This window comes from Xenopus laevis, chromosome 2S (genome assembly GCF_017654675.1).
Source record: "Xenopus laevis strain J_2021 chromosome 2S, Xenopus_laevis_v10.1, whole genome shotgun sequence".
Taxonomy (NCBI): domain Eukaryota; kingdom Metazoa; phylum Chordata; class Amphibia; order Anura; family Pipidae; genus Xenopus; species Xenopus laevis.
In genome coordinates, this window is record NC_054374.1 from 141097328 (window position 1) to 141116984 (window position 19657).

General features: G+C 42.3%; 2 protein-coding genes across 3 annotated transcripts in view; both read right to left on the minus strand.

Annotated features, from left to right (window-relative positions):
- kpna3.S (karyopherin alpha 3 (importin alpha 4) S homeolog) overlaps positions 1-1898 on the minus strand; it is a 33300-nt gene extending 31402 nt beyond the window's left edge. Inside the window, exon 1 of one of the 2 annotated variants that reach the window (XM_018248162.2) lies at positions 1342-1898. In XM_018248162.2, coding sequence (XP_018103651.1) covers positions 1342-1410 — 69 coding nt within the window. In that variant the 5' untranslated portion in view covers positions 1411-1898. 2 annotated transcript variants of the gene reach the window in all.
- A 5911-nt stretch (positions 1899-7809) lies between these two features.
- On the minus strand, positions 7810-15612 carry spryd7.S (SPRY domain containing 7 S homeolog). The gene is given in 5 exon segments (NM_001094506.1): positions 7810-8767; positions 9691-9793; positions 12324-12490; positions 13183-13299; positions 15234-15612. Coding segments are annotated over 5 exon segments (588 nt in total). The 5' UTR covers positions 15337-15612; the 3' UTR covers positions 7810-8669.
- Between the last annotated feature and the right edge of the window lie 4045 nt (positions 15613-19657).

Sequence of the window (19657 nt, forward strand, 5' to 3'; positions counted from 1 at the left end):
GGTCCGTTTCAAATAAGGGGTGGGCGTGTCCCTGCCAGAAGCACAGTAGGAGGGGGACAGCCAATCACAGCCCTGCAGTCACACAAGCACAGACAGATAGTTCCCTATCAGGTCCTGCTAGCTGCTGATTGGTTCCTGTCCTACAGTGCAGTGAGCTGAGAGGCACTGGCTCCCCTGCACAGCCTGGGAATTCAGGGAACAGGAAGTGGAAGAGAAGGGAGGGATTATTAGGGTTTCTGCAGAAATATTCAATAAATCAGCCTGAAACACTACTTTTCTTTTTTAAACACAATTCCTCTGTCTAAATGAGTATAATGAGCATAACTCACTGGTACGTTCATGTTTTTTACTGGTACGTTCATGTTTTTTATTTATTTTTTTTTACACAAAATTTCTTTTTTAAATGAGGGGGTGTAAATATATCTGCACATGAGGTGACAGGAAAGCAGGCGTGACAGATGGGAACAGGAAAAGTTGGTAAAAAAAAAAAAACCAAGTGTAAAGATTCTGCACAAGAGAATGGTTGATTTTTTAACAAATGTGCAGTTTGATCTTCATTTCTGCGGCCCTGAGAAGCAGTGGGACTTGTCATGAATACAATGGCAGATAAAGGAGTGTGTCATCACCATCTAATGTTACACCAATACATGGCCCCCAAAATAAGCCAAGTAAATATGTTCCAATGATTAGTAAGCAGGAAAACTGATACAGGGGCAAGAGCTTTATATTGTGCCCATGAGTGTATTAGAGAACTGAGGGCAGACATGCTAGAGAGGCACTCAGGGAAACGACCAACTGCAATGATACAATAGATACACAGTGAATGGCAATACTGTAGCAGCTTATGCAAATGAAATCCCCACTGATCGTGCGGCAATAAACCTCCAGTGTAACCTTCACAGCTGGAGAAGAGGCTGCCATGCCAGGTGGGCTACTAGGCTACTACATTCCCCAGCCATGTTTGGAGAGAGGCACTTCCGGGAAGAAAGTGGATCTCTGCTGTTCGGGGGGCTGCAGCGCAGAGCTATGGGAATCCCTGGAAAAAAGCCTTCTAATGACTACATGTCCCAGGATCCCCCCGCAGCCGCTGACATGATCAGACGAGCTCGCAGGGCTACAGACTACAGCATGGCCTCTTCCCGGGCAGGTGTCACTGACGGCACATCCACTGGAGGCCCCAATGCCGCACTCTCTCAGCGACCCATACGGCGCTCCGACTACTCCCTCGCTCGCTGTGACACAGTAGGACGAGCCACTTTATGAGGACGGTACCGGCTTCCCCACACAGAGGTCAGGGCCTGAGTCACAATAAGGCCTTTCCCGGCTCACTGCGCTACTCACCTCCACATCTCGCCCCTTGTTCTTAAAGCTCTTGATACGGTGGTTATCTAGGCCGGCGTTGTCCGCCATGGCGGCTGCTTCTTCTGCGTCTTCCCACTGCCCGTTTACCGGCTGCGACACCAACACTTCCGAGCCCGCGCCACAGCCGCACTCCTCCGCCCTGCGCGCGCACGCACTCACACACACACAGGGAAAGGGGTGGGTAAAGATTTGGGGGCGTGGCGTGCGCGCTCGCAATGAGACCTTGAGCGTGGCCTGCGCGACCGCGTGGGGAAACCGTGGGCGTGATCTTCACGTTGGAATGGAGTTCGCTTTTGCGGCGCTCCAGTCTATAGACGCTAGAGTTGACGGCTGCGTTGAAACTACGACTCTCCGTAACCCCTCGGGACACGCAGAAGGCTATTGTTATGAGCCAATCAAAGTAAAGCCTATCCAGATGATGGGCTGTAAAGAGCCGGTATTTGGTCAACTAAAAGGTGGACTATTTTTCCCACTGACGTAGGCAGTCACGTGGCCTAAAAGGAACGCTCTAGAGCCGCCTGTGGAATGGCTCCCATTGTGCTCCGCCCTTTCTGTCTAATGCGGGGTTACAGGCTCCGCCCTTCCAGGCAACCCCTGGGCGCGCCATTGGTGGGTGGTATTATGTACCAGCTAGGGACCAGCCTACGGCCCCTCTTAAAGGGATAGTACACTTCCATGCATTATATCTTTAATGAGCCACATTCGAATGCAATGGGGAGTAACCCAAACATGAAAAAAAAACCTGGGGGTGCAAAGTATAGGTTGCCAACTTGCCAGTCAGGTCTGGACTCGGAGTCAGAAATTCAGAATAGCATTTCAGGTACACAGAGGCCCAAACAAAGCCCACTAAATAGCAACTTTCTGTGGCGTTTTACAGCAGCCCCTCTGGCATTTGCCAGAACCCACAGATTGCCAGTCCGGGCCTGTTGCCAGTGGTGGGGGGCAGGAACAAAAGGGGCAGGCTGTGGTGCAAAAGGGGTGGAACCAGGATGTGTATTTTTTAGTTATAATATTGGTGTGTAGGCAGCCATCTCAGGTCATTTTGCCTGGTGCCTTTAGAGCCAGCACTTTAGGATGGAACTGCTTTCTGGCAGGCTGTTGTTTCTTCTACTCAATGTAACTGAATGTGTCACAGTGGGACCTGGATTTTACTATTGAGTGCTGTTCTTATATCTACCAGGCAGCTGTTATCTTGTAAAAATTGAAAAACCAAAGTCCCAAAACCAAGTGAGTTCTCCAATCCAGTAACGATAAAAAGGCTCTCTCCAACCTTCAAAAAAGTCAAAATCCAAAATGTGCCACTGGTCATTCCTCAAAGAAGAGAAAAGGGAGAAAAAAACAAGACAATAATAGTGTAGCGTTCTTTTCTGGAGCCACACCTCCTTGTGCTTACATTCACACATGGATCCATAGACTTGGGTCCCTATCCCCTAATGGTTTGAATGTAGATTTTAAAATGCAAGCTTTTTTGATTTAAAAAAAAAACAAACTTTTTTCAGGGGTTGTTAACTAAGATAGAAATGTTTGCATTTTAGGGATTGGGCACATTGTAAGAGACTGTGAGGGTAATCAATGTAAGGAAGGAATATATTTGTGCGCAATAAAGTTGCAATATTCAAGAGTCTTTTGGACATTTAAGAGTGGGCAAAGGGAACGGTCGTCATCGCTCAAAGAGGAAGCCTGTGAGGCGAAACGCGTCAGCGGTGACGTAGGCGCAAGTGACATGCACATGCGCAGTGGACTGCGAGGGACGCCATGGAGACTTCTGCACACACGATGGATACTGTACCGGCAGAGAGAGATATACCGTGGACACCACACTACGCACTGCAGGGATTTCAGCTCGCACCAGAGGAATGCCGCTTGGATTTTAAAACCGAAAACATTGTGAGTGCAATACGTGTTTTATTAAAGTATTTATAAAACGTTTTGCCGCACATAGCACTCTTTTGTTGTCCAAGGGAATCATTTGAAGAGCAGTTAATGTCGTGATATGTGATTTTACATGGGCCGTCTGTGAGTATAATATACCACCAGAAGTGGGACCATAATCGTGTGGGTACTTACCTTTCAACTTCTCTTTTCATATCTTAGCACTTGCACTTTTTACTAGATGGTGTTATAAGTACACTTGGTAAATATTTCACTTGCATCTAAAAAGGTCGAGGTGGGGTTAATAGCACTGATAAATGTGTGAATGGAAGCACAAGGAGGTGTGACTCCAGAAAAGAACACTACACTATTATTGTCCTGTTTTTTTTTTCCTTTTCTCTTCTTTGAGGAATGACCAGTGACACATTTTGGATTTTGAGCTGTTATCTTGTGTCAGGGAGCTGCTATCTGGTTACCTTCTCATTGTTCTCTTGTTAGGCTTTCGGGGGTTGGGTGATATCACTCTAAAGGTGGCCATAGACGCAAAGATCTGCTCATTTGGCAACATCGTCAAAATGCGTATCTTTCCCCGATATGCCATTAACGAGCATGGCTATATCGGCTATATCGGGGGTAATCTGATTGTTTGGCTGTATGGCCCGACGATCCAATTACAAAGCGCAATGGGCTCCGGCGGAATCGGTCGGGTCAAAATAAACCCTGACCGCTCGACCAAACGACTGATCTCAGCCGGACGAAAGATGTCGGCACACTCCACACACGATCCGAAAATCGTACGAATCCTCAAATCGTACAATAGGATCTGTGTGTCTATGGCCAGCTTTAGTTGCAAGTACAGCAGTAAAGAGTGACTGGAGTTTATCAGAATACAAGTCACATGATTGGGGGCAGCTGGGAAACGGACAATATGTCTAGCCCCATGTCAGATTTTAAAATTAAATCTGTTTGCTCTTTTGCAAAATGGATTATATGGCAAAATTCTGTTGGAGCCGCTCTTTTAACATTTTTTCAAATGACAGTATCATTTTAAAGTTCAGCTGCATGCATCCTGCATACACAAACACCTAACCCCTGTACCGCCACACTCTTTTATAGTGTACACTGCAGCTGAACTGTGGATGTCAACTCTGCATGCTACACTGCTAGTGAAAGCAATCTGCACACGCACCGTTAACATCAAAAGTAGGGGAACTAAGTACAATCTCTAACCAGCCACTTTGTGCCTGAACTACTGTACTATGGGATTTGGGTGTCCATTAAGCTTCCAAGTAAAAAAAGCAACACAGGGAACCCTAATGGCACATATTTCCAATCGACCAGTTCTTTGGTATGTACTAACACAGTGCATTATGTCAGAATTAATGGAGAAAACAAATGGATCTCAAATTGATACAGAGGAAAGCATTACTTCCAAGGGTATTTTCTTAGAAAATGAATGGCTGCATTTCATAACCAAATTCGCCCTGCTAAATTCAACAAATAATTCTTTTAAATGGCACCTGTATATTAACCCATATTTTATACAATACTGCTGTTCATTAAGAGTTTATACAGTTGCACATAAGTAATGATGTTTGTTTAAACACTTTTTATGTTTAGTGTATCTCATTACTCATCTTGTATTCCATCTGTCAGGTAGTACTTGTGTGCAATTCAGTAACAAAGAAAACAAATGAAAAGCACACACAGACAAGAGTACCTTCAAAAACCTACTAAGTCAGTGCTGTCATCTGGTAAGCCAAAGGTTGCTATTAGTGATGTGCAGGCTGTCCCAATGCCAGACGGTTGGGTGGATTTAGCCAACGTTCACACGCGATACTGAGCTTCAGTGAGCCATTTTTAAGGGTCAGGCCACACGAGCAGATTTGGGGAGATTAGTCGCCCCAGCGACTTCGTTTTTCCAAAGTCGCCTGAAGTCACAAGGAAACTTCGGAAAATGAAGCACCGCGTGTGCCTTCCCCCAGGTGATTTTCATTTTAGCCGAGGGAAGGCAGTTCGGGGACATTGTCGCCCCAAAGAAGAGATTTGTCGCTGGGGCGAATAATCTCCCCAAATCTGTTCCTGTGGCCAGACACTAAAGATTTGCGGCTGTGTGGCCCTGCCCCTTATGTGATGTTGGGGCAAGTCTATAAATTTGGAAGTGTGCGAGGTTGGGTGTGGGTGATGAAGTGGCGGTTTATGGTCAGGTGCATCACAATACTAGTTGCTATGGCAAAAAAAAAGAACAAAAAGGTGTTATAAAGGTTATGCCTTTATTGGCTAAGTTTTCAGGACATTTTAGTTTCTATTTCAAGCTGAATATAATGTTCTCTGATAGATATATAGATATATAAAACCACAGCTTCATTAAGTTCAGCTTGAAAAAGGAACTAAAATGTTCTGAAAGTTTGCTATGATTAGGTTAGTTAGCCAATAAAGGCATCACCTTTATACCACCTTTTTGTTATTTTTATTGCCCTGTGACTGGCTAACACCGTAAGTTTACCTAGTTGCTATGGGTAACACTTGGGCAAATTTGACCCACTGTATCACACATAAATCATAAAAATGTATATTTTTAAGCATTAGTTTAAGGTAGAATTAAGGGTATAATCACTGGGGGGCAAATGTTAGAGATTCCCCTCCCCCCATTGATTACAAGTGCATACCTGATAAACCGGCCCGGTGCTCCCGTTTGCTTACAGGAGAAGGAAAGGCCTGCAGCACTTGGGGTGCCAAATGTTAGGCAACCCCAAGTGAATGTAGTTACTTACCTGAAACCCCATGCAGGTGCACTTATCAGCGGAAAACTACACCAGCCCGGGGTTATACCAGTGAGCACCACAGAGCGATCTTCTTCCGTCTTCGCACGGCTGCACGAGCAGTAGAACGAAAAGCCGAACTTTAACTAAAAAGTCACTATTTCATTGAACTGCGCATGCGTTTGCCCCAGGAAATTTGAAGACGGAAGTGGATTGCTCCGTGGTGCTAACTGGTATTACCCCGGGCCGGTGCAGTTTTCTGCTGATAGGAGCACCGGCCCAGGGTTTCAGGTAAGTAACTACAATTACTTGGGGGGGGGGGCTAACATTTGGCACCCCCAAGTGCTGCAAGCCATTCCTTCTCCTTTAAAACTGCACCTGCCCAAGGTATTCTTGTAGGAGCTCATTTGCAGCAATCTCCTTCTGCTTGTTTTCTTTGAGTTTGGGTCAATGACTAAACCTTTAGTTCTCCTTTAAAGCTAGAAACGTAAACTGTAAATAACTGGCAGTGATATCCACAGATCAAACCTTCTTTTGTGCCATACATACACACAGTTCTCATCAGTCAATGGCTGGTCATTTATAAACAATGGGCAAATCTGTTCCTGAGCAGTAATCCTTGGCAGCCAATCAGATATTTGCATTCACTGTTCTACCAGTAGCTGGCTGGAAAAAAAACGAATTACTGATTGGTTGCCAAAGATATGGTTTACGCTCCAGGTGCAAATATGCCCAGTATACAGGCTTTCATCAACCTGTGTATGGCCACTTCTTGTAAAGGAACTATGCTGGATGTGCACCCAAGCGGTCATTGAGCAAAGAGTGTTTGATCAAAAGTCACAGCAGGATGATTACATTTTGATCATACACACATTCTTGTTCAGTAACAGCTCAGCTGCATATCAGGAAGGGAAGGCAGAAGTGTTCCCTGCACCAATGGAAAGACACTCTGGTTTGCTCAGTGATGTTGCAGGTGTAAATAAGGAAGGTAGTAAGGTGTAAGACAGAGAGGTCGTTTTTGGAACAGCAAAAGACTGGGCAGCTGAAAAGGATTCAGCAGAGCCAAGGAAATCTAATACTGTGTATCAGACTTGCTTACCAACACTGAGGGCTGCCATACATGGTGCAACTGGTCACACTCCCAGGTCGACATGGTACATCTGCAAATTAAAATGTTTAAACCTGCCCGATTCCTTAACAGGAATGCCAGGCTACCATACATGTACCAATACCCATATTACTGGTACGTGCAGACTGCAGAGCCAGCCCACTGCTTTCTTTGTACTGCCACTCAAGCACAGCTAAAAGAAAATAAAAAATTCTATTACTTGCATACAGCTAGGCATTTAAGAAAAATGTATTAAGTTAAAGCACCTGTATTTTTTAGCAATGAGTTTGTCAATCACTTTCCACTGCAGCCAATCAGTATCAGCCTAATGCTTGCTGCAGTGCATGTTTTCAGGCAAAAACCATGCAGGTGTTCCATACTTGATTCAATGCAATGTATCTACAGTGGGAAACAGGTGGCAGCTTTGATGTTTCTGGGAAACAATATTCTTACCATTCCGATATATATAGGGCAGAATTAAAAATAGAAATATTTTCAAAAGTTGAAAGGTTGTGATGATAGGATTCTTGTAGGTTTTATTTCTGAAACAACAGGATACAATTGTGTCCATGATACAAAATACTTTCATATGGAAGAAGCTCACGTTTTGGTAATAATTTCCTTTTAGTATTAATGAATAAAAGCTTTCTATTAAATAACTACCACAAATACATGAACATATTAACATTTACTGTGCCAATTAGATTTTTTTTTTTTAGTGCCCAAGATTCACAGAATTCAGGTAGGAAGGCTCGATCATAAATAGGAGTTTTTGAAACACAAAGCTGAATTTTGTCACGACACACGAGAAATGCTGCCGACGACGAAAGTGCAGAATTCTACATCTGAAGTGTGCACAATATTATTTAACAAAGTGTGAGGATAATAAAAGGTCCATCATAAGTATGTACCCCATAAGCACCCAAGCAGGCACACCATGGTTGTTATATGGAGGAAACCCACTGATCAGTATCAGTGTGGCAGAACAAACATGCAGTTTTTTTTTTTGTCAGTAGCAAAAATGTACCATAAGGCACTCTGGGAATTAATCACAGACAAAAGACACACTGCTTCAAAAAAGAAAAAGCAATTGGGAGAGTTTTTAGGTTATTGAATGCATCGCACACCCCCTTGGCATGAAAGGGTTTGAAGTGTCATAGTGTTAGTGCAGAGTCTCTGTACAGTAATTCTGTAGGAAGCTAAGCATTATAATCACTCGTTTATTTCACGAGGAGGGCTCTGAGCTCGGCAAAAAAAAATATTGTAAAATAAATAAAATCACAAATAATACTGCACATGGAAAGGAAATGCACTTAGTATTTTATATTTACATGTAGATATGCAACAGCTGCCCAGAAACCCTTTTGTAGTGGGGGCGGGAATAGAAGTTAGGGTATGAGCAGATAGAGGAGGCCCATCAAAAGGACGTCAACACCTTATTAAATACTCTCACACACCCCTGAAAATCCTGTGCCATAAGGGAGACAAAAAGAACATTACAGTATATATCTTGCAGTTTTAGGTAGTGAGGACCAAGCTGTGTGACTGCAGAAGGAGTCCAGTCTTTAGAAAATCTGCTGCTCAAAGAGAATCTTCTCAAATCCAGCTGGAGGGGTGTGATAAAACTCGCTAAACTGGCAGTCCAAAATTGCGCTGTCGTCAACTGAAGGAAGAACAAAGAAATAGTGGATTATGAGGTTATAACAGAGGGATGTTTCATGCTATAGTGTCCGTGTAGTTGAAATTCCACACAAAACCCAGACAAAATAACCAAATTTATAGGTTTTGAATATTTTGGCAGAACAAAGCTATCTTGTTAAAGGGGTGGTTCACCTTTAAATTAACTTTTAGTATGTTATAGAAAAAAACTTTGCAATTGGTCTTCATTGTTTCTTTTCCATAGATTTGGAATTATTTCATTCCACAGCAGCAGGCCCCAAAAGGACATTGATGAAGACTGGTCCTGGCAGGGGTCTCCTGCTTACTAAAGAGAGATCTCACTAGCAGTCCCAGGATTACTGCTACAAACACTGTGACAGTTATGGTCCAATCTGGTCCACCATGTGAGCAAACATAATAGTTGTGAGTTCCAAGTTTTGCTGGGTATCCATATGAGAATATAAGGCTAGCTTTAAAAAGAAATAGGGGACACATTGGGAGGAAGATACAATAAAGGTCACAGAACTCCAATTTGCATTTCTGTACAAACAAACACACTTTTTTTTTGCCTTTGACGTTATAGGCCTTTTGCTGACTATTTTGCCATACTTATAAATGAAATAAATGTATGGAAAAGTTGCCATTGTTAAACTGAACAGGATTGGACAGTACAGAAATATGTCCCAGAAATATGTCTTATATGGCAAAGATCTATATTTCAGAATAGACTACTCTGACTTATGGAATGTGAATTGAATTCATGTAGAAATGTCAGTCTGACAGTCTCCATTGTTATTGTTATTATGGTGACACAGAGTCTCTTGCTCTAGTAAGCGGACGACAAAATCACTAGAGGGGAGCACAACCATGCACCATTTTAAAAAGTTTCAGTACTTACAGAACACAAACGTGATACCTGTAACTTACCATAAACAACAGGGTAGACAGTCCCTCTGATACCAGAAGCTGGACAGTGCATATTTTTTCCATTTAAATAGATGTTTAATTCTACATGATCATATGAAATGCCCTAAAGAAATGAGAAATGACATATGTTAGAGCATAAGTACACATCTGACTGTTGAATGGATGCAGTCTAATACAACTCTATTCCTTACTAGCCATGTGAGCTTTATGCGGGTCTGTGCATATTGGCTGTATTCAAAATAACATGCAGTTTATCATCACTGAAAGTGATTTTGTTTGTATTGTAAAAAACGAAAAAAAAAAAAAAAAAACAGGGAAGGCATGTAAAAATTCCACAAAAGATAAGTCGGGTATTTTATTACACAATCACCAAATTAACAGCCAGTGAAACCCAAAGTCGCTCCAGCAATTCTAATCTCTAGAGAGCCTAGGGTAAGTTCTGCAGAAAGCGCCACCACCACTTCTCAATGTTCTTCTCAATGATGCTCTGAGTCAACCTGGGCAGGTGCTGAAACATGAACCTTTACAATCAATGTTGTAGAATTTTGCGTCTTTTGTACCATCCATTCTATTGCTCAACAAGGAATGAGCCCCAGTGTCTTCAAGGTCTGGAGAATGTAGAACTTTGGCCAATAGCTCCATCATGGTCTCATGTAACCACAAAACATTTTCCCATATTGTATAGGGGGTCACTGTCATGCTTTTTAGGAAAATCCAGACATGCTTTCATATGGTTCTTTTTGAGTAATGGCTTCTTTTGTGCAACCAAGCATTTGTGCATTTTTATTCGTCTCCATTAATAAACTCTGTGCCCTTTCATTATTGGCCTCTGTGTTGTTTCTCTGACAAGCATCCTTCCTATTTGAGAGATGACTTAGGTAGCACTTTGGTGTCTTGGTGTACCTTTCAGTTCTTGATAATTGAACCCAAGGTTGCAAGTCATCCTGAATATTCACTCAGTATGTGGCCATACACTGTCCAATATTGACTGCTAAGTCTGCAACTCTCCACTGGACTGGCGGAATGTTGTATTGAGTAAGGGCAAAAAATATGGCATCCCAGCCAATATCTGGTTAGGTCATTTAATTGCCGAGCTGTGGCCATTTACACCGGACCACATTCCAAATCCACACAAACACCCAAAGCTTTTGACATTAGCAAATAAGTACTCTTTGGTAGTTTAAAGGGGAACTCCGGCTTCCAAACCAAAATTTCAGAAAGAGGCCCACATTACACAGACACCCCTAATATACCAATCACAGTTACCCGTTTCTTCAAAAAGTATAAATACAGTAAATGCCATTTTCTGCTGAATCCAGCTGTTTAACAGTTCTTCTCTTTCTGCATCATTTGAAATCCTGGCAGGGAAGGCGGGACTAAACACTGATGTTACAAATTGTAACAACTTCTCCACAGCTTACAGACAGCATGCAGGAACTACATAACCCACAATGCATTGCACTGTGATGTTCCTTTCCTTATTGAAATCACATGTGCAGGGAATTGTGGGGTTTGGAGGATACAGGCCAAGGACAGCTGGCTGTTGATACAAAGTAACAGTAGTCAGCCAGCTCAGCAAAGTAGTCAGACAGATCAGCAGGGAGCTAGGCTTAGGGAGCTGTTCCAAACCATTACAAATCAAGAAAATTCTGCATTTTTTTAAATTGATGTATATAACAAAGTTGCTTGAAATTATGTTTACTTTTCAAAAAGCTCAAATTATGATTTTGTGGAGTTCCCCTTTAAAGGAGAAGCAAACCCTAAAGTTAAAAAAAGTCTTTACTTACCCATCAATGCAGATTCTGTCAAGCGGAGTTTACAGGCGCTATCTTCAGCCGCTTCGGTAATCAACTAATTGAGACCAGTGCTTCTGCAATTTTCATGAGTTTCGCGGGACAGAAAATCTCTCCAACTGCGCATGCACCGATACGCTGGTCTCATTCTGAAGATTACCGAAGAGAAGAAGATGGTGCCTGTGAACTACACTGGACAGAATCTGCAGGGGTAAGTAAAGCCTTAGGGGCATTTGCCCGGGGTAACACTTAGGCTGGGGGAGGAGGTTCTATGTAGGGTAGGGGGGTAGGGTTTTTTTAACTGTAACTTTTTTTGGCTTCTCCAATAAGTAAAGCAGATATTGCTCAGCATTTTTGCGGAAAATCAGGCAGGATGGGAGTACTAATATAATATATATATATATATATATATATATATATATATATATATATATATATATATTATAGTACAAACACCTGCACTCTGTCCACTTTTTTCTCCAGGCCGGGTGCTCGGTCAAAGTCTTTATACATGCATAGAATGGACCAGCACACCGTTTTCTTCAATCAAACGTGTTTATTCAATACACACTGTGCATCCAACGTTTCGGCCCGCATCCGGGCCTTTATCCTTGATAAAGGCCCGGATGCGGGCCAAAACGTTGGATGCACAGTGTGTATTGAATAAACACGTTTGATTGAAGAAAACGGTGTGCTGGTCCATTCTATGTATATATATATATATATATATATATATATATATATATATATATATATATATATATATATATATATATATATATATATATATATATATACACACACACACACACACAGTATATAACAAATGTGTTTACTCACCACAACATCACCCTCTTGGGGTAAACCGTTTGCTGGCAGACTGTTCTTTTCCTCATTGTTATAGTAAATGGTCCCATCGTTTCTCATGACTAGGCTATGGACATCGCGTCCTAGTGGAATTTGGTTCAAATTTGCTTTTTGTGTTGCAACGCCAATGCCCCATATACCTGAAATATTATGCAATGATTACTAGATCATCTTTACCTGTTTTTCCAACAAATATAATAAATTATACCATTGTGGTCATATTATACACAGAAAACTCTTCCGTTATAGCCTAAATAAACAGCACCAACTTTCCAACAAGGCTGTTCAAGGTAAGAGTAAGAACAATGCAACAAATTCTTATTTAGCACACTACTGTAATGATGTTTAATTATTCATATCCTTATCTGCCCGAGGGGAGGATACAGCCTAGTTTCTGTATTGTATAAACACACAAGTATCAATTCCATCATAATAATGAATATAAGTTTCTTTGAGTTGTCAAGGTAAACTGCACGAGAGAGAGAGAAAGAGAGAGAGAGAACCAGACTCTTGGTTGCAGTAATATAGCCACACTGATGTACATGCCTACAATATCCCAGTAAACACCATTACAGGAGACAAGTATGGCTGAAAAAAACACCAATTTATAGACACGACTAACAGAAATGATGTCCTAAATTATACTACTATATATATTATTTTCACACATATGTAGGAATTAATTTATTTCTTCAGACTAGGGAATTTAATTCTTTTAGGCTGGGGCAGCTGAAATGGCAGGTCCCCTTTGCAGTGTAACGGTGCATCGAACAAGCCTTTCCCATTATCCACTATATTGTTCACACTTATGAGTAACGCAGCTATTACAAACCTGTAGATTGTACTTTAAACTCAAAATAGCTTTTGTTCTGATGAAGAGGTGCGTTGGCAAGACAGGCCCCTGTGCCACAGATTCGCCTGCCATTTTTGACGATTACAACATCCGTTCCTGCAAGTAAAAGCACAACATTACACAGAGGCAAAAGGTGCATTTACTAATGGAGAAAGACTAGAAATAGTTCAGAAGATTGTGGCATAGCTCAAAGATGATCAGAATCAAAGACAATGTAATGAAGATATCATACTGGTAGTTTTTGTTTTTATATTGACATTTTCCTTTAAAGCCAGAGGTGCAAGTCATTCTTTGGGAATAACACACTGACAAAAAGAACAACCATATCTGTTATTGTTGTTATTACGGTTATTCCGACCTCACTTGAATGAACCAGAGAAAGAAACCAAGTAACATAAAAAGATAATTGAACATGTTTTTCCCCAAGACATAATCCTCTTCATTGGTGCCATTTTGGTCAATAATAGAGACAAAGCTCTTAAAGGAGTGGTTTCCCTTTGAGTAAAGGAACAGTAACACCAATAAATATATGGAAAGGCCACCAGACATACTTAAATATGTTTGAAAACCTCTAGTTCCACAATTATTTATTTATTTATTTTATATAGTTTTTGAATTATTTGCCTTCTTCTTCTGTTTCCAGCTTTCAAAAGGGGGGTCACTGACACCATACGACAGATGCTCTGTAAGGCTACAAAATTAATTGTTATAGGTACTTTTTATTACTCATCTTTCTATTGAGGCCCTCCACTAAAGTCTTTTATTAAAATCAATGCATGGTTGCTAGGGTAACATAGACCCAAGCAACCAGATTTCTAAAACTGGAGAGCTGCTGAATTAAAAGCTGAATAACTCAAAAACCACAAATAATAGAAAAACCAACTGCAAATTGTCTCAGAATATCACTCTCTACGGGATACTAAAAGTTAATATAAGATTGAACAACACCTTTCATGCAGAAGCGAGTGTACCTTTAATATGTCACACTAACCTGCAACAAAGTAGGAAATAATTTAAGAGGTATTGTGTTTATGTGGTTTCGCCATGAATAAAACAGAGCTGAATTCATGATTTCGGCCGAATTTCTGGACTTAATCTGTTTATATTATATATATTGGAATATTTGTATACAGGCCCTTTCAGTTGTTTCTAGGCTGCCAGAACAGGTTTGGTGATTGTCCTTTTCCATGGCATGCAGCTTTTTCTTAGGCTGAGGCAGATCCATTAGATTGTAAGCTCTGGGGAGCAGGGCCCTTTCGTGTCATTTTTAGCCTGTTACATTGTTTCAGTCTGCGGGTTAATATGAATGAGTGTAAAGCACGGTTAATATTGGGCACTATATAAATAAAGGGTCTGGGCGCTATATAAATAAGGGGTCTGGGAGTTATATAAATAAGGGGTCTGGGCGCTATATAAATAAGGGGTTTGGGCGCTATATAAAGAGAGGGTTTGGGCGCTATATAAAGAGAGGGTTTGGGCGCTATATAAATAAGGGGTCTGGGCGCTATATAAATAAGGGGTCTGGGCGCTATATAAATAAAGGGGTTTGGGCGCTATATAAATAATGGGGTTTGTGCGCTATATAAGTAAGGGGTCTGGGCGCTATATAAGTGAGGGGTCTGGGCGCTATATAAGTGAGGGGTCTGGGCACTATATAAGTGAGGGGTCTGGGCGCTATATAAATAAGTGGTCTGGGCGCTATATAAATAAGGGGTCAGGGCGCTATATAAAGAAGGGGTCTGGGCACTATATAAAGAAGGGGTCTGGGCACTATATAAATAGAGGGCCTGGGAACTATATAAATAAGGGGTCTGGCCACTATATAAGTGAGGGGTCAGGGAGAAGGGATTCACAAAGAAGCCAATGCCTGAGGGTGGGCGTGTCCAAGAGCAGCTGGACGGTCTGTACATAATGGGAAGACGTGGGGGCGGAAGAATAACAGAGACTTGTCAGTGGCAGTCAGTAGGTTAACGATTAACCCTTGGAATGATTGCGCCTAGGACCTAAGTGACGCCCAAATGTCATCTTACCCATGTGCTGCGTGTCCAGCTGTACTGCCGGCATCTCCTTGAGCGGAATGTGCCCAGAGGCATCGTCCACACAGCACCTGAAGCAGCACAGCACATTCGCCATGCTTGGCCAGGAAGCGACTGCGGACTCCGCCCCCTCCCCAGCTGAACAGACGCACGGCCGCTGCTAACCCAGAAGACTTTGCCAGAGAACAGCGACCTCTAGCGGCAGAGATGTTCAATGGAATCAGCTGGCGGAACAACGGACAGTGAATAGAAGTCAAGCTGGAGAAGCCGTTTGTGCCTCTCGCTGGCAGCCAATGTATCTGCGCGGGAATATGGGCTGAATCCGCTGTCATTTACAGCCCTGGCTTGTTGCCCTCGTTCTCACCCAGCGCTAAAAGTAAATGTGCACGAGCCTCAGGCTGCTGTCTCCGCCCCTCTTATCTGCGCAGCAAGTTAGACCTGCCTGGTGGCTGTGTAGGTTGCACGGTACTGACTGGCCTTCTATTTACACATGAAACAGTACTGTGAGCTGACCGAAGCTGATACTGTACCTCACTAGGACAACATTACCAGGGTTGCTGGGTCTAATTTTCAAAACCAGCCAAAGTCAGCTACAAAACAGCCTTAAAAATAGCGAAAAATAAGTCTAATAAATAAATATACGTGAAAAGTTTTTTTAATTTTTTTTTACTGATTTGCAAAAATTTTCTATGAAGCAAAATAGGACAGATTCGCCCGTCACCAGGGGAGTAACTATAGCGAGGGGCCCAGGAGGTATAGGGGCCCCATAAGGCCTAATACATATACCATTTCAATAAATATTGCTAAAATGGCTCAACCTCTAGACATTTTGGCGGCCAGCAGATTTTTTGCTCCAAAATTGTCTGAAAATGAGGAAAGTCACCAGAAAATGCGAGAATGCTTAAGAGTGACGGGAGACTGGGGTACACAGGCAAAAATCTGGTAAATCTCGACTTCTACACAAGTCAGTCCCATTGCATGCTGGGTATTGTAGTCTTACATTAAACTTGGCAGCCGGCGAATTGTTAAAACAAAAACTACATTACCCAACATGCATTGGGAGTCGCAGGCTTGGCACATTAGGGCAAAAAAAAAAAAACTTTGGCTGGTTTCCAAAGTAAAAACCAGCCAAAGGCCCAAATCATACCTTGGCTAGTTTGTACTTTCAAAAAAGCTGTCCGGGTCAAAACCAGGCAAGTGGCAACCCTAGGGGTGTTATCTAGCAGCAGAACCAGGCTTGTTAGTGGGGTGACTCAGTGTATGTGCCGGCAGCGTTTCCAATGATGCGCATAGCAAGGCCTGGAGTTTCAAGGTCGGGAGGGGACTGCCAGGAGGGCCTTTTGTTTTGCAGACTCAGAGGGCCCCCAAGGCTCCAGTCCAACCCTGCGAGCATTATCACCCAGTCCAGCAGGTAAATCAACTGCCAGAGCTGCTGTTGCCATTAAAGGAACAGTTCATTGTAAAAATGAGGAAGTTGTATTCGCTCCAGCCTTAGATGACATTTTTGACAAACTAAACTGTATTTGATCAGATCCTCTCCTTTTTTTTTAGCCCAATTCTCACTCCCAGCTTACCCTCAACCTACAAGACCCTCCTCTGCACACCAAACCTCTGCCAAATCCACCCTTTACAACCCAGCCCCATTTATCGTCCAAGACAGAATTTATTTATTAAAAGGTGGTAACCATATCTGTTTTTTGTTCATAAATTACCTTGAGGAGGGCATTGTAAGTACTAGTTATGTGCAGGCCGACCCGATACCTGCGGGGGGTGTGTGGGTTGAGCTCTTCTCCTGCTCTCCCCGCCCGCCACCTTCAAATGCCGGCTTTCGACTTCCTGCTTTATAGCTGTGCGCCTGCTCGCCACACCCCTTTTGTGACATCATCGATGAGGCGGGTCGGCGCGAGTCTATATAAGGAACCCGGAAGTGCGGGCGGGTTAGGGTCCGGAAAACCCTGACCCGCACATCACTAGTAAGTACTGTCTCATTCTGCCAATAATAATAAATTGTGCAAATACTACATTTACAGAGCATTTTTTCTAAACTGGAGAACTGGGCAGCAAACTGGTAAACTGGGTTAAAATAACACAAATGTTAGATATACATTAGGTGGCAATGTGTTGAGGTGTTGCTGACCCTTTAACTGCTCTAAATTGATACATTTGTTATCTTTGTCCCTGCTGAGCAGAATCTCTGGGTTTCATTAAAGGCAGATGTTAGAATTGATACAATAGTTGCTAAACAGATACTGCTGAGAAATGTATCAACTAATTGTATCAACTAAGGGGCAGATTTATTAAGACTATAAGTTGATGGAGGGCACTCACAATATATTCACAATAGAAAAAATACTTTTTTAAGGTATTATAACCCTACAGGAGTGAGCACCCGACATGTCGTTTGCTGACATTGGCTCCCTAACCACAAGAAAAGCAGATACGCTTGCCTATACACAAGCTGAGGTCAATGATATTATTTCCAGGTTCTCTACTAACTTGGTTAATTTTGAAACTGACAAAAGTGCCCAAATACAGAGACTGGAATTTCTTTCTAAAATGGAATTGAGTTTGCAATTGCATTCAGACACATTGATTGAATTTTTGAAAGTAAAGAGAATTAGGCCAACACTATGTGAGGAAGATTACATGCATTGTAAAAACTGGGAGAAGATACTAAATAAATGTAGCCTTGATCTTATGGCACTGACAATCGAGGGGATTCAAACAAAATTGAGTAAACTTAGGAGCGACATCACTGAGTTGAAACAAAATATTCAGGCCACATATAGAGAAGCTGAATTTGATGATTTGCTAGTGAAATTGAAGGATACGGTTGATAAACATCAGAGTGACTTATGCAAGGTGAAACTTGACAAATTAAAAAGGGATACCATAGACTATCAGGAAGATAGGGTTTATAACTGGAAAAGACCCTTTATCAGGAAGAGGCCATATAGTTCGACCAGGTTGGTGGAAAGTGAGGGGGCTAGTGGATCAGAAAGCTCTGACATTCCTTCCAGTCCTTTTTTAGGCAGAGGCACAGGAGGAAAACAAGGAGAGGCAGGAAAAGGAAAGAAAGGGACAAAAGAACCAGTGGCCTTTCAGACCTCAACGAGGATGAAAAATCGATAGTGGTGAATATTAGTAGGAGGACCCTGACCGAACCAGAGATCTGTGTATTGAACAAGGGTTTGGGGTATGTACCCACATACAATGGTGATAAATTGCTCCTTGATGTAGAACTTGAAATATTTTTTAGGACATTGAGACTTAAGGCTCATTTTGCACAGGATACCTCCGATAAAGACCGATTGCCATCTGAGGAGGACGATAGTGAGGATTCACAAGATACAGGAACACGAATATTGAGACCTGGTATGATACCAACAAATGTAGAGCAAAAAGTACGTTTTCCCCCCCAATGACCAATCATTGTATTGAGGCATTTGTACAAGTGGTTAAGAGGCATGTGGATAAGTTAAAGTGCCCTTTTGGACTTAAGAAGTCCCAGAATTTGACTAAAATTGAGAGAGATGCCTTACAGAACCTTAGAGATGATGCCTCCATCACTATAAAACCGGCAGATAAGGGTGGGGCAATAGTAGTGATGAGCACTGAGTATTACAGAGAGGAAGCTCTAGAACAACTATGTGTGCCTTCACACTATAGGTTACTGGAGGGAGATCCCACTAATGCTCTGAAGTCTATGATAGACCAGGTCCTAAGGGACAGTGAGGAGGCAGGCATTATTACAAACCGTTTAAGAAAGTTTTTAGAAGTTAATAACCAAATTATACCTTTTTTTTTTATCTCCTCCCTAAGATTCACAAGGACCTACAGAAACCACCTGGGAGACCCACTGTTGCAGGGATGTCATCCATCTTTAAACCCCTAGCAACTCTTTTGGATAGCGTTTTAAATGCAATTGTGGTATGTACAAAGTCATATGTAAGAGACACCACAGATTTCATTAATAAACTGGGGACTATTGCTGAAGTTCCAAATGACGCCATTCTCTGCACAATGGATGTCTCCTCCTTGTACACTTCTATTCCGCATGGCCATGGCATTGACACAATAGTGCTGGCCATTTGTGAGTTACAATTACCAGAGGGTGTTCCAGAATTACTAATGCAGCTTCTGGGATGGGTCCTTAAGAAAAATTATTTTATGTTGAGGCCAGGGTACGTCGATGGGGTCTAATGTGGCCCCTGCATACGCAAACCACATACTGCCACATACTGACCTGGCTTTGTTACATAGATGATTTGTTCTTTATCTGGCAGGGGACAGAGGAACTCCTATATTCATTCAGAGACTACCTAAACTGCAGAATACCAACGATTAAGTTCACACTTGAGCATGATACACATCAGGTACATTCATGGCCGCCATCAGGGGGGCACAGGGGGTACTAC